This window comes from Sturnira hondurensis, unplaced genomic scaffold (genome assembly GCF_014824575.4).
Source record: "Sturnira hondurensis isolate 20B ecotype Veracruz unplaced genomic scaffold, ASM1482457v3 Scaffold0014430, whole genome shotgun sequence".
Lineage (NCBI taxonomy): Eukaryota > Metazoa > Chordata > Mammalia > Chiroptera > Phyllostomidae > Sturnira > Sturnira hondurensis.
In genome coordinates this window covers 1,360,533-1,374,295 of record NW_028087061.1, presented here as the reverse complement: position 1 = coordinate 1,374,295, position 13,763 = coordinate 1,360,533, and the positions used below count along the sequence as shown (strand labels likewise).

The following is a 13,763-nucleotide window of genomic DNA, read 5'->3' as shown; positions in this document are numbered from 1 at the left end:
AACTTACAGGATGTTTGCTAGGGACGCAGGCTCCTTGGGGCTGAGACTATTTTTCTTGTTCCCAACACCTGTAACAAGGAATCCCAAACACCTTAAGTATCTTAAGCAAGAGAAAAAAGTTTATTCCTCTCAACATTAAAAGTCCAGAGGTAAGTAGTCGAGAGCTTGTATTGTGCTCCCACATATCAGGGGCCCAGGCTCCTTCCTCTTGCTGTTCTATCATTCTCAGCACGTGGTTTCCTTCTTGTGATCCAGCATAGCTGTGAGTTCTAGCCATCACAGCTATATTCCAGCAGGTGAGGAGGAGGAAAGGGAAAAGGGCGTACTCCTTCCATTTAAGGACACCCCCCAAATACCTGATGCTTGGATTCAAATCTCTTTTGTCAGAACTTAGTCTTAGTGGCCATTACTGCCTGCAAGTAAGGCTGGAAAACAGTTTGTATCCCAGGTGGCCAGTACCCATAGGGGCCCTGTCACCAAGAAAGAAGGAGAATTAGTCATTTGTAGACAACTGGCAGTCCTGGCTACCATGTGGCCCCTGAGACTCATTGTTTGACTGACTCCTCTCCTCCCCATTCCCAGCTACCCCTTCACCTCAGATAGCAGCATTTCCTGTCACTTAATGTTAAGAATGCTTCATGATTCCTTTTTCTCACTCTTCCATATCCAGGCAGTTTCAGAGCTCTGGTAATTTTATGTCCTAAATATTTCTTGACTCTATTTCCCTGTCCATTCTATGACTGTCCTAGGTCAGGCCTGAATTGCTGAAATTGCCAAGAGTGTTTCCCCATCTCTAGTTTCATCTCCTTCAAACCCACCTTCCATACCATTTAAACACAGACCTGCCCACGCAGCTTCTCTTCCTGAAACCCTTCAGGAGCATCTCATCACCTGCAAGTTAAAATGTCCAGGTTCTCTGGCTTATTGTGTAATGCCCTGGGTGAACTTTGCCCTGCATCACCCCTTCCGCTCAGCAGCCTGGCGTTGACACTTTTAATCAAAAGCCTTGTTCTGCACCATCCTTTTATCCCCTAGACTAATCCTTATGCGTCCTTTAAGACTCCCCTTCCTCCCTGAAGCCTTCCCTGAGACCTCCCCCAACCCCACCACCCAGCAGTACTGTTTCCATAACCCTGTACATTTTGTCTGTAGCACTTCACTGTAATACACATTTTAATTTGTGTTTCCCTCCTGCCCTCTGCCACCAGACTGTATGATTCTTTGAGACCAGAGACAATTTTAAACATCCTTATATTCCCAGTGCCTCATTTTGGTGTCTAAAATATACCTTCCATACACCTAGGTAAATGAAAGAATGAAAAGTTTGTGATAACTTCACAAGATATCCAGGAGTGAGTATGGCTTTGCTGGGCTTGGCCACTGGAGGGCAGTGAATTACTACAGTGTTCTGATACTGTGCTGAGGTAGCCAAAAGGTCTGTCTCTTCTGAGGGAGGGGGATTGAGAACCACCTTTCCTCAGCAAGTATTTATCTAGGCACTGTTGTAGGCACTGGGGATACAACCACAAACAGAGTAGGCAAAAATCTGTGCCTTTTACTTCTAGTTATCCAAGGAAAATGAAAGCCTATCCTCCCTAAAAGGCTGTGCAAGAATATTTGTATAGACAAAAATTGTAAACAACCTAAATATCTGTTAACAGGAAAACAGATAATCATGCAGTCAAAAAGTACTAAGCTATAAGAAAGGACAAATTACTGATAAAGGCAACAACATCAAAGAAACCACTTCAAAAACCATTTATGTTGAGGAACTTCTGGCCAAGATGGAGGCATAGGTAGATAAAACGCTTTGCCTCCTCGCACAACCAAAAAAAGGACAACAACAATTTAAAAACAAAAACAACCAGAACTGCCAGAAAATTGAACTGTATGGAAGTTTGACAACCAAGGAGTTAAAGAAGAAACATTCATCCACACGGGTAGGAGGGGTGGAGACAGGCGGCCGGGGTGGTGAGGTGGTGGCTGGTGGACCCAGCAGTTTCACATTCACATGCATATAAAAACCAGGAAGAACAACTGGGGCACAAGACAGACCACATAACCCAGGGTTCCAGCAGCGGGAAAAATAAAGCCTCAGAACTTTTGGCAGTAAAAGCCGGTGGAGGTTACGGCTCCGGGAGAAATTGCCAGTCTCTCGGAGTCCATTGGAGAGGCAGGGCCCACAGAGTCCTAGAATATACACAAGCCCAGCCAGCCACCCAGGAGTCAGCACCAGGGCAGCACCTGGAAGGGCGCCAGTTGCTTGGGGGAAGCAGGGGAAGTATCTGAAAGTGGTTCGAGAGCGGAGCAAGCAGCATTGTTTCCTCTCTGACCCCTCCTTATAAACTCTGGCCATAAAAACCTGTGCTGGTTGCAGCTCTGGAAGAAACTGCCAGTCTCTCAGGAGAAGTAGTTTGAGGGGCCACAGGGTCCTAGAATGTATACAAGCCCACCCACTCAGAGAATCAGCACCTAGAAAGGCGCCGGTCATGGGGGAAGCGGGAAGTGACTGAAAGCCCACCAAGAGCTGGGCAAGTGGCACTGTTACCTCTGTGACCCTTCCCCCGCACACAGCACCACAACCCAGGGAAGTGGGTTGTCCTGCCCTGGCAAATACCTAAGGCTCTGCCCCTTACAATGTAACAGGTGTGAACAAAGAAATATGGCCCCGGTGAACGAACAGATCAAAACTTCAGAAAAAGAGCTAAGTGACGAGGAGATAACTAACCTGTCAGATGCAGAGTTCAAAATATTGGTAATCAGGATGCTCTCAGAAATGACTGAGTTGAGATGCAAAATAGAGGAAGAAGTGAAGGCTACCCAAACTGAAATAAAGGAAAATATACAGGGAACTAACAGTGAAAGGAAGGAAACCAGGACTCAAATCAATGATTTGGAACAAAAGGAAGAAATAAACATTCAACTGGAACAGAATGAAGAAACAAGAATTCAAAAAAAAAATGAGAGGTGTAAAAACCTCTGGGACAACTTGAAACATTCCAGCATCTGAATAGGGGTGCCAGAAGGAGAAGAGGAAAAGCAACAAATTGAAAACTTAATTTGAAAAAATAATGAAATTCCCCAATCTGGCAAAGGAAATAGACTTCCAGGAAGTCCAGGAAACTCACAGAGTCCCAAACAAGTTGGACCCAAAGAGGACCACACCAAGACACATCATAATTAAAATGCCAGAGGTTAAAGATAAAGAGAAAATCTTAAAAGCAGTAAGAGAAAGGGAGACAGTTATCTACAAAGGAGTTGCCATAAGACTATCAGTTGATTTCTCAAAAGAAACCTTCAGGCAAGAAGGGGCTGGAAAAAAGTATTCCAAGTCGATGAAAAGCAAGGACCTACATCCAAAATTATCCAGCAAAGCTATCATTTAGAATGGGAGGGCAAATAATGTGCTTCCCAGACAAGGTAAAGCTAAAGGAGTTCATCATCACCAAGCCCTTATTGTATGAAATGTTAAACAAACTTATCTAAGGGAAAGATCAAAACTCTGGACAGTAGAATGATAACAAACTCAGCTATCAACAACTGAACCTAAAACAAGCAAACAAACTAAGCAAACAACTAGAAGAGGAACAGAATCACAGAAATGGGGATCACATGGAGGGTTATCATCAGGGAGGGGGAAGAGGGAGAATCGGGGGGGAAAGGTCCAGGGAATAAGAAGCATAAATGATAGCTACAAAATAGACAGGTGGAGTTTAAGAACAGTATAGGAAATGGAGAAGCCAAAGAACTTACATGTATGACCCATGGACATGAACCTAAGGAGGGGAGGATTGCTGGAAGGAATGAGCATACCAGGTGGAGGGGGATAGAGGAGAAAAAAATGGGACAACTGCAATAGCATAATCAATAAAACATACTTAAAAAATAAAATGTTTAAAAATGGGGATCTGCCCTGGCTAGAGTAGCTCAGTGGGTTGAGCGCGGGCCTGCAAACCACACGATCGCGGTTCGATTCCCAGTCAGGGCACATGCCTGGGTTGCGGGCCAGTTCCCAGTGGGGTACTCACAAAAGGCAACCATACATTGATATTTCTGTCCTTCTCTCCTTCCCTTCCCCTCTAAAAATAAATAAAAATCTTTAAAAAAATGGGGGTCCTACGGCCAGTAGTTAGTGCCACGAGATCAAGTTAACCAGCAACCACTAATGTTTGCTAAGTAAAAGTAATACTGAAACCTGTGGGAAATAGAGAAAATTTTGTGGTATGTTGGTTTTTAAAATTAATTTTACCCAGGTATCATGACATAAATAATACCCAGGCTACTCCATACTGGGTAGTGTATAGCCAGTGTTCATGTGTCATTCTGAGTTAATGAGCTTTTGGTCACTACCCTGATTGTCACAGTGTCAGGAAGGGCTCCATGGTCAGCTGCTCCTCTGTCTCTAAAACAGTACATCTCCTTCCACACAGTTTAGAACGTGTACCCTCTGGGTCTCTGCCCTGCCGTCCTCCCTGAAGAGACCAGTGCTGCTATGCTCCCTTCTCTGTGTGGTGCTTTGACTTCCCAGGGGTTAGCCAAGGGGCCCCTCTGTGCTCTCCACACTAAGGTTTTCAGTGGTGTCCTTGTCTCAGCTGCTGCCGTCAAATACCTGCCTGAAAATGCTGAGTGAATAATTTCCAACAATGTATTTTTATGACACTTGAACCACTTAACTATTACATACAGGCAATTAGATGAATTCCTCAATGCCTTTCTTAAAAAACTATTTTGGATGAAAAACTTCATTTTGTGAGGTTCTTTAGATGTATGGCTGAAAAAATTGTATTTTCCTTTTCTCAATTAGTTTACTTTTGTGATCAGAAAATATGTAAGGTATTCTTATGAGTTTACTTAAAAGAAAGAAAAAGACAAGGAACCAAATAAGCCAGAGGCTTTGGATCAGAGACAGCCATTGCAGTCTGGTGCCTGGCACCCTCTCGTACCTTCGGTTAGGCTGTCTTTCTGACCCAGCAAACCCTGGGAAATGCCAAGAGCAATGAATGGACAAGTAACTCTTGTCAGTTTAAGCAACACCCAAAGCCGTGGAGGAGTTCTTGAGGCATATCTGAAGCTGATTTTAGGCCCAGGATTTGGAGTTCTCAAAAAAAAAACAGTTGACAAGAGCCACGACTCAAGGACGTTTTATCAGCTTATGAATGGGCATGTTTCTGTCAAACCCAGAGTAGGCAATTTTATTTTTATAAGGAGCTTTGGGTTTTCTCTTTTTAGATGCTTTGCCTCCTAAAATAGCCATAAAATATCTCTTAAAATCTTTCCTTCCAGCCAGAGTCCTTGGCTGCTGCATGTCTGTAGGGACAACTGAAGACACTGTCCTCATTCCAGACTATGTTGCTGGCATGGCTTCCCATCCCAGCTCAATTATATGTTGAATTTTCTCAAGTGGGACATTTAATGATCCTTCTGAACAGACTGTTGATGATGAATGAAGCCCTTCAGAGAGCATTTGGGCCTCCCTATCTCTGTTGCTTTCTGCTGGTGCACTCAGCTCACAGTGTTTTTACTGAATGTGTGAATTTTATCCTCCTATCAGGCAGAACACTAGAACCAAACTCTCTCCCCACTCTGAAGTGCTGGTAAACTGTCCCCCTATCTGTGACAGCAGGACAGGCCTGGTACAAGGGCAGAATATAGGGAAAAAAGAGCCCCCAATCGACGCCCCCTAAGAGGGCTCAGCATCTCGGTCTCTTTCTTCCCTGGACAGGCCGCTGAACATTTGAAGTTGGTACAGTTGCTGAGAGTGGCATCTTACCAACTTAAGACCCCACGTGTTAGATCATCTCCTTAAGACCAAATGGTAGAAATGGAAACTTTAAAAATTGACCTATTTTTAAGGTATGTTCTGGAATTATGTTAGGTTTGGCTGTAAATAACAGGAATCCAAAATAACTGAGGCTCTGAAAACAACAAATCAACAAACAAGAAAAACAAACAAAAACTCAGACACAGACAGCAGTGTGGTGGTTACCAGAGGAAATGGTGATGGGAGGCAGTAAAGGGTAAAGGAGGTCAAATATGCGGTGATGGAAGATTTGACTTGGGGGGGTGGGCTCACAGTGCAATATATCATGTATCATAGAAATGTACATTTGCAACCTATCTAATCTTATTAATCAATGTCATCACAATACATTTAATTTTAAAAATGGGCTGAAACAAGACAGGAGTTTATTATTCCTCATTTAATAACAATAATACTAGCTGACATTTGCATAATGCTTATTTTGTGCCAGGCACTGTTAGCATTTTTATATATTAACTTTTTTAACCCATATCCTATGGCACTGGTTGGAAATCACCACTTTAACAGATGAGGAATTGAGGCTCAGAAGGTAAAGTGATTTGCCCAAAGCCACATAGCTAATGGATTGAGGGAGTCAGGATTTGAGCTACACAGTCTGGCTCCAGAGTCTGTTCCTTTAATCACATGCTATTCTGTCTGACAAAAAGCCATATGTCGCCAGGGCTCATATGGCAACTGTGTCCCCTGTTATTCTCAGGGACCCAAGCTCTTTGTTCTCTGCTACATGTGGTTTCCATTCGCAGTGACATTTCCACTGCAATGTTCTGGAACTGTAGAATGCCCAAGGTGGAAAAGAACCTTCTGCCTCGTGATTATGGAGCCCTGGATCTTCCTCTGGGCACGTGAGTGAGTGGTGGGAGTGGTTTTGGCCCTGAACCTACCTTGTGGGTTTCACTTTTTTCTGACAAGGCTGTTTTCTTGAAGAGGGAGCATCTCCGCTGGTTCGTGTGAGTAGCTGTGCTCACACAAAAGGAAATGGCATTCTTTCCTCCTGCACTGCCGTGAGCCTGGACCTGGCAGTACCTGTGGCCCAGAGCAGTTCTCACACTGGAGGAAGGGAAAGTTTTCTCGAGGCGTGTTTGTGGTAGTGGAAATTGGAGGCACCTGGGGATCTGTGCCTGGGGAACAGATATGTGAATTTCCGGGGTGGGTGAGCACACTGGGGCAGTGGACTACAGATATGAGCAGCTACACACAAGGACTTTAGAGAAGTAATACCAAGCAAGAAGAAAAAGAAAGTTCTGAGCTGGGTCTCACAGCTTGCTATCACTTAACTAAATTAATAGTACATATATGGCCACCCCCTAGAAAACACTACATAGTAAGTGTTTAAGTTAGGAAAAAAGAAAGATGATGTTTCTAGAAAGGTTTTTTTTCTCAATGTAGTTTCTCAAATGGACCTTTATATATTATCTAAAGTCTTAGTTTCTGCAAGCTTTTGTTTTAGAAAAACTTCTTTATTCTTTTGTTGTGTGTGTCATAAAAGGCAGATGTAGTCAATTGTAGCTTTTTATGTAAAATAATTACATTTTCCCCCAGACTATAAAAATTATGCTTATTGTAGAAATTTTGAAAAGTGTAATAAAGCTTAAAGAAATAAAAATCTTTCATCCCTACCACCCGGGGAACAAGCCCTATAAACCTTGTGATATATTTCATCTTTCCACTGTGCTTATGTACACACATATGCAGTAGCTGAGAGTGCACCTTGAATCATTGTGAGCCTTGTTTTTTCCCTTCACACTGTGATGTGCTTTTCCATGCTATTACAAATTCCTAATAAACTACCCCTAAAACTATATTGTACCTACTGTGTGCCAGGCCCTGCTGGTAGCATTTTACATGTATTGACATATATTTACCTGTGTATATAGGTTAATATATATAGGTTATTTCTAGTTTTTTTCCGGGGCATAGTTTTTCTAATAAAACATCCCCCCCTTCCCTAAAAGGGTTTTTACAGCCCTTGGTGTCCATTTAAAAATGTTATTTATACAAGAGGAGAATCTGAGAGTTGTTATTACATGTTATCTTGAGGAGATTCAGTTGTAGGTGTTGGTAATAGTTCTCATAAATGAAAGGGCTAGATTCTGAATACATTTTGTTGGATGCCTGTGTCTCTCTGCAGCACCAGGGACTGCAGTAAATTTCTTGTTTTCAAAACAGGGCTTATGGGTCTCAGGAGAGAAGCCACCTTTGGTGCGGAACTCAAGGGCCTCCATGTTTCCTCGTGTGGCCTCTGACAGAGACACACTGGAGCCTGTGGGTGGGCTGGCCTGTCTTGTCAGGCAGGGAGAGCCTTTCTTGGTACTTCCACCTTCTGTGCAGCAGGAAGGAGACAGCAGGCGGCCTTTTCCTTCTCCAGGTGTCCTGAGAACTCCTTATGTTCTCCCCACTGGGATCTCAGACCAGACAGCTGACTTCCCACTCCTATTACTTGGTGTGGGATTTCTGTGAGAGCTAATAGATGGTCCTTTTTAAAAGAGGTCCCATGTCCTGACTAGTGTGGGTTGGGCATTGGGTTGGGCATTGTCCCACAAAGCAAAAGGTTGCTGGTTCAATTCCCAGTCTGGGCACAAGCCTGGGTTGTGTGTTCAGTCCCCAGTCAGGGTGATGCAAGAGGCAACCGATAGATGTTCTTCTCACATCGATGTTTCTCTCCCTCTCTTTCTCCCTCCCTCACCCTAAGTATATTCACTCAATGGAGAATTTCTTATAACTTCTCAAATATTTTTATTGGCTATGCCCTTTGTGAATCTCCAAGGTGCAGATATATAATGTGGCATTTCTCAACCACGTTTGTCTGTGGAACCCCTTTTTTCTTGACTATCCTCTAGGATTATGTTTTATACAGCCCATCCTAAGAACTACTAACTCATTGAAATTAAACCTAGTAGCTTCCACAGGTTTGGGCTGCCTTCCTTCACACACTCATCACTTCTAAGTGGGGAGGCCATGGGTCTGCCTAGTCAGAACTGGGGAATTCCACCTTTAAAAATGAGCTGCGGGAGCTGTTTGATGCCAGTTGCTCTCACTACATACAACTATGAGTGTGCTATACAGCTCACTGAGTTTCTGAAGTCAAATAATTTTTCCAGACCTTGTCCAGGGGGCTGGGTGTATAGCTCATTGAACATGAGGCCTGAAGTGTCTTCTTCTAAAATGGAATGAACAAATGCAGGGGAAGAGAAAGATATTTTGGATCCAGCAGGCTTGGTGTGAGGAATGGCCTGTTCAGTGTTGTAATGAGATCATCAAGAACTCCCCTGGGTTTCGCTCGCCCACCTGCCAAGGGGAGGAGGACAGGCCCTGTCCTTGGCATCAGGTTAGCCTGGCTCTCTCCTCGCCCAAAGGGTCCCAGTGAAGATACTAGACTCTGTCTTTCTCCATTGTCCAGAGAAGACCTCTGGACCTTCTTCACCTTTCCTTTTACAGAAGAGGATGTGGAGAACTTTGATGTGACCAATTTGTCTCAGGACATGCTGCGAAGCATTGAAGCTGACAGCTTTTGGTGCATGAGCAAACTGCTGGATGGCATCCAGGTGAGCAGGTTCTGCCCCTGTGGGTCACCCAGGTTCACAGGGCTTCCTGTGGGCCTTTGGGTTCCTTACTGCCCTTCTGCATCAGACATTCCCCCCACCTCACCTGGCATGGCACCTCCCCTCGTTGTCCATCCATCTTTGCCTCTCTCATTAGCTTAAAGCTTTCAAAAAGCAGTGGTCTAGCATCCCTGGAATCTCAGGCAGTGTCCATGTTGCCTTGGCTTTGACATCAGAGCATGCTCCTTCCTTCCACTGTGCACCTGGGCCGTGTTGTTTGCCTCCGCCAAGGACAGCTCTGTTAGGCTTCCCCACACTCTGGTGCTCTGGAGTTTCCTTTGTTCCGCCAAATACTGGCACTGGCTTTGGAAAAACAGCTTGTGTTTTTAAACATGTTTCTGTGAACTTGAGAGGTAGCACGACTGTTCTGAGTCCCTGTTTATTCTGGGCTCTGTTTCACTGTCAGGATAACTACACCTTTGCACAACCAGGGATCCAGAAGAAGGTCAAGGCACTGGAAGAGCTTGTCAGCCGGATTGATGGTAGGTTCAGAGGATGGGGAGTTCTCTAGCAATAGCACAGTATGGTTCTGATGCAAGCCAGTGATGCTGTGGGTGCCCCCCCCAGCCCCCCCACCCCCCACCCCGCAGCTGTGAGCCTGTCTGACTTACTCTGTGCTGCTGGTGGCACCAGTATCCTTTCAAATCGCAACAGGAAGGTGAGGTAAGAACTCAGATGTTACTTCAAATTCTTGTTCCTCCTTAGTTTTCTGTCACCAAGTTCTATCAGTTCTCCTTCGGCATCTCTCCTCAAATCCATCCTCCCTGCTCCATTTTCCTAGCCACTGCTCTGGGCCAGCCATGTCTGCTCCAAACCTTTCCTCTTCCAACCTTCGATCACCTGACAGCATTTTTCTTGAGCATTGTTCTGGTTGAATTCCCTTTCTGTAGTCTGACCTTGTCCTTCAATTGGTAATAAAAACTCAGGACTCCTGGGCTTGACACAAGGTCCTCAAGTCTGGCTGATACCCCAGCAGGACTTCCCATAGCTACTGTGACCTGTTTGGGTTGGCTCCTCCTGAAGCAGAATGTCTTTGAGTAACAGGAGCCTTATATTAATGCCTTAGCTCTGGCTTCGTCATGGAATATGGGAATTAAAAGGCACCTCAGAGCCAAAGAGCTTACACACATGACCCATGGACATGAACAGTGGAGATTGAGGGAGTGGGGGGCACTAGGTGGAGGGGGGCGAAGAGGGAAAAACTCAGGATAACTGTAATAACATAATCAACAAGACATAATTAATTTTTAAAAAAAGCAACTCAGGAAGCCTTCTATTGACTGATGAAGAAACTGAGGCCCGGGGAGAGAGGTCAGAGTTAGGTTTTATCAAGAACACATAGAACCGAGCAGCGAGGTTTGTTACGTGGCAGCAGCAGCACCAGTGAAGGTGGAAAGCTTCCTTAGGGCCTCGCCGGTTACTACACCAACTAATACATCTCATTTCCTGGCTTTCCCAGTCAGGGGTTTTCTGCTTTACCTAAGCATTGCCTTCCGTCCCATGCAGAATTGTGTATCTTTCTCTCTCTTTCCCCAGGTTTTCTTTCTATGAAAACCTCCCCTGATTTGTTTCTCTCACTTCAGCTTCCTTTTATGACTTAGGATTTCAGTCTTCCATGTTCATTTGAACATGGAAGACTGAAATCCTAAGTCATAAAAGGAAGGAAACAACTTTTCAGTTGTTTTCTCTACATAATATGTGGAATGTTTTTTCTCTTATCACTCTGACCAGCTGTTAGCCCCAGGGCAGGGCCCTGTCTCTGCGTCCCCCACCTGGACTCTGGCCCTGGGCGCCTGCTGCCAGAGACAGCTGCTGTGCTGGCTGCTGTGCTGGCTGCTGCGCCGGCTGATGGGCCGAGGCTGCAGCTCCTGCCGCGGCTGCCCGCGCCGTGTTTTCTCTGTCCTCACACGTGCCTGGTAAAAAAGGCCTAGTGCTTTAGGAGAGTGGAGGTTGAAGTGTATATATCGTTATCCTTTGAATTATAGAAGTAATACTTATTACAGAAATTTAAACAGTTCAGAAAAACACAAAATAAAAATTCTCTCCCTTCCTTAAATTTGACCCACCAGAAGTAACCATTGTTAATAGTTACTCCTTCAAAAATTGTATTAAGTATTTACCACATGCCAGGTGTCGTTGTAAGTACTTTTATTTTCTCATTTTATCCTGTCTAAGCCTTCCAAGGTATGAGCAATTATCCTCATTTTATAGATCAGGAAGCTGAGGAGGATAATGATGTAAAAAATTTTATTAAGTATTATTTGAAGGACTGCCTTGTGGAACAGGGATCAGGTTTGTTTTGGGGTTTTTCCAGAATAGCACACAAACACCAAGGTGTGGGAGTCAGGGAGATAGTTTCTGTTGAACATGACGAAATGCTTTTCTGGTGAATCACTTAATACTTCAGCGGGAGAGGCTGCCCTTGAGTGGAGTCGGTGAACCTCTTTCAACTGGCAGGGTTTAAGCCCCTGCCAGCTGCCATCTGTGGGAGACGCTGAGGAGGAAATCCTCACTGGCAGGAGGGTGGCCAAGGTGACCCTCTGTTCTTTCCCGTTCTGGCTGCTTCTCTGATGAATAATAAGATCAGGCAGCCAAGGGAACCTTATGTCTCTGGTTTGTGGCTAGAGCAGCCCTGCGAAGGAAGAGACACCAAGACCATGACTTTGTGATGCGAAAGTAGTTCTGTATAGATCAGTTCTGTGCAGTGTTGCCATGACATGGTGGAATCAAACATGCAGGACAGTCAGTGCTGGTGCGGCCCCTCGATCTGGCTTCCCTGGGGTTAGGGGGGAAGAAATGGAAACTGCCTTTTTGGCTCATGCGACTTTTTCAGGGTCTGATCCCCCAGGTCGCGCTCCGGGTGCCAGTGACACTTCCTGTTTTAGAGCAGGTACATAATCACTTCAGGAGGTACGAGGTTGAATACCTACAGTTTGCCTTTCGTTGGATGAACAACCTGCTTATGCGGGAGCTTCCCCTTCGCTGCACCATCCGCCTGTGGGACACGTACCAGGTATGAGGAGTTCCCTGTCCTTTGCACACGAGACTGTCCCTGGGGTGCCCTCTCCCTGCCCTGGTGGAGAGTGTAGCTGCTTGAAGTTTCTCCACCTCCTTTCTGCTTCTGTGTCCGCCTTGGCCTCAGGGGAAAGGCCTCCGCTCAGTCTTCCTAGGCCTCCCTTTGCCTGGCTGTGAGAGGGCTGTTGTGCCACATCCCCACTTTGCAAATGGATTGGACCCAAGAGGACTAGAGCCAGCTGCTGGTCAGCACTTGGAGACCTAACTCTGTTCTTTGCCCTCTCAGTCTGAACCAGAAGGGTTCTCCCACTTCCATCTCTACGTATGTGCAGCTTTCCTGATCAAGTGGAGAAAAGAAATCTTGGATGAGGAGGACTTCCAGGTGAGTGGACAGGAGCTCAGCCTGGACTGGGGCTGGGCAGCAGAATGGGAGCTGTCTCATTGGTGGGCTGGACAGATAGAAGTGCCATAGCAGGTCGCTGGCTTGGAAGAGGGAAGGAGAAGGGGTGCTCAGAAAAGGTTGCCACTCTCGGTCAGCAGGCAGTCCTAGGAGCCCAGAGCTCTTCAGTGTGAAAGGGTCTTAGCCCCTGACAGGCTGCTGCAGACCTGCTGGGCAGTGCTAACAGACCTCTCATTCACTGACAAGCATGCTTTTCAATGCCACATGCTAGGCAGTGTTGAAGGCTTAGGATATATTTGAGAGTAAAACAGAAAGACATCTCTGTTCTCATAGAGCTTACAAAGTGTTGAATAGTTGGAAAGAGATTTACAATAAGCAAAAGTATAGTAAATTAAAAAGAATGTTACAGCCCTGGCTGTAGCCCTGTAGCTCAGTGGATTGAGCGCGGGCCTGCGAACCACACGATCGCGGTTCGATTCCCAGTCAGGGCACATGCCTGGGTTGCAGGCCAGTTCTCAGCAGGGGACACATGAGAGGCAACCATACATTGATATTTCTCTCCTTCCCTTCCCCTCTAAAGATAAATAAATAAAATATTTTTAAAAATTTAAAAAAAAAGAATGTTACAGGGTGATAAGAACATTTTTCTAATGTAGAGCAGGATAAAGGTGTTATTAGGTGGCAGGGAAGGGGTAGCTTGTAATTTCAAATGAAGTGATCACAGTAGGGTCACCAAGAAGGTGACATTTGAGCAAAGGCTTGGGGAAGGTGAGGGAGCCAACCTCATGGTCATCTGGGGGAGAGTCCAGGCAGAGGGACCAGCCAGTGCAAAGGCCTTAAAGCCTGGTCACTCAGCGGAGCACCTGCTGAGTAAGGAATCATGATGGGGGCCAGTGTGGCCTGGAGCAGAGTGGTCCAGGGGAAGAGT

The 13,763-nt window shown here is 45.4% G+C and overlaps 1 protein-coding gene across 2 annotated transcripts in view; it reads left to right on the top strand.

The window, feature by feature from the left end:
- The window catches only part of TBC1D22B (TBC1 domain family member 22B), an 81,190-nt gene that overhangs the window by 46,206 nt on the left and 21,221 nt on the right, over positions 1 to 13,763 (top strand). The window contains exons 9-12 of one of the 2 annotated variants that reach the window (XM_037063276.1): positions 9,257 to 9,363; positions 9,827 to 9,902; positions 12,306 to 12,433; positions 12,722 to 12,817. In XM_037063276.1, coding sequence (XP_036919171.1) covers positions 9,257 to 9,363; positions 9,827 to 9,902; positions 12,306 to 12,433; positions 12,722 to 12,817 — 407 coding nt within the window. The remainder of the gene's footprint in view (positions 1 to 9,256; positions 9,364 to 9,826; positions 9,903 to 12,305; positions 12,434 to 12,721; positions 12,818 to 13,763) is intronic. The other variant, XM_037063277.1, reaches the window with a different exon arrangement.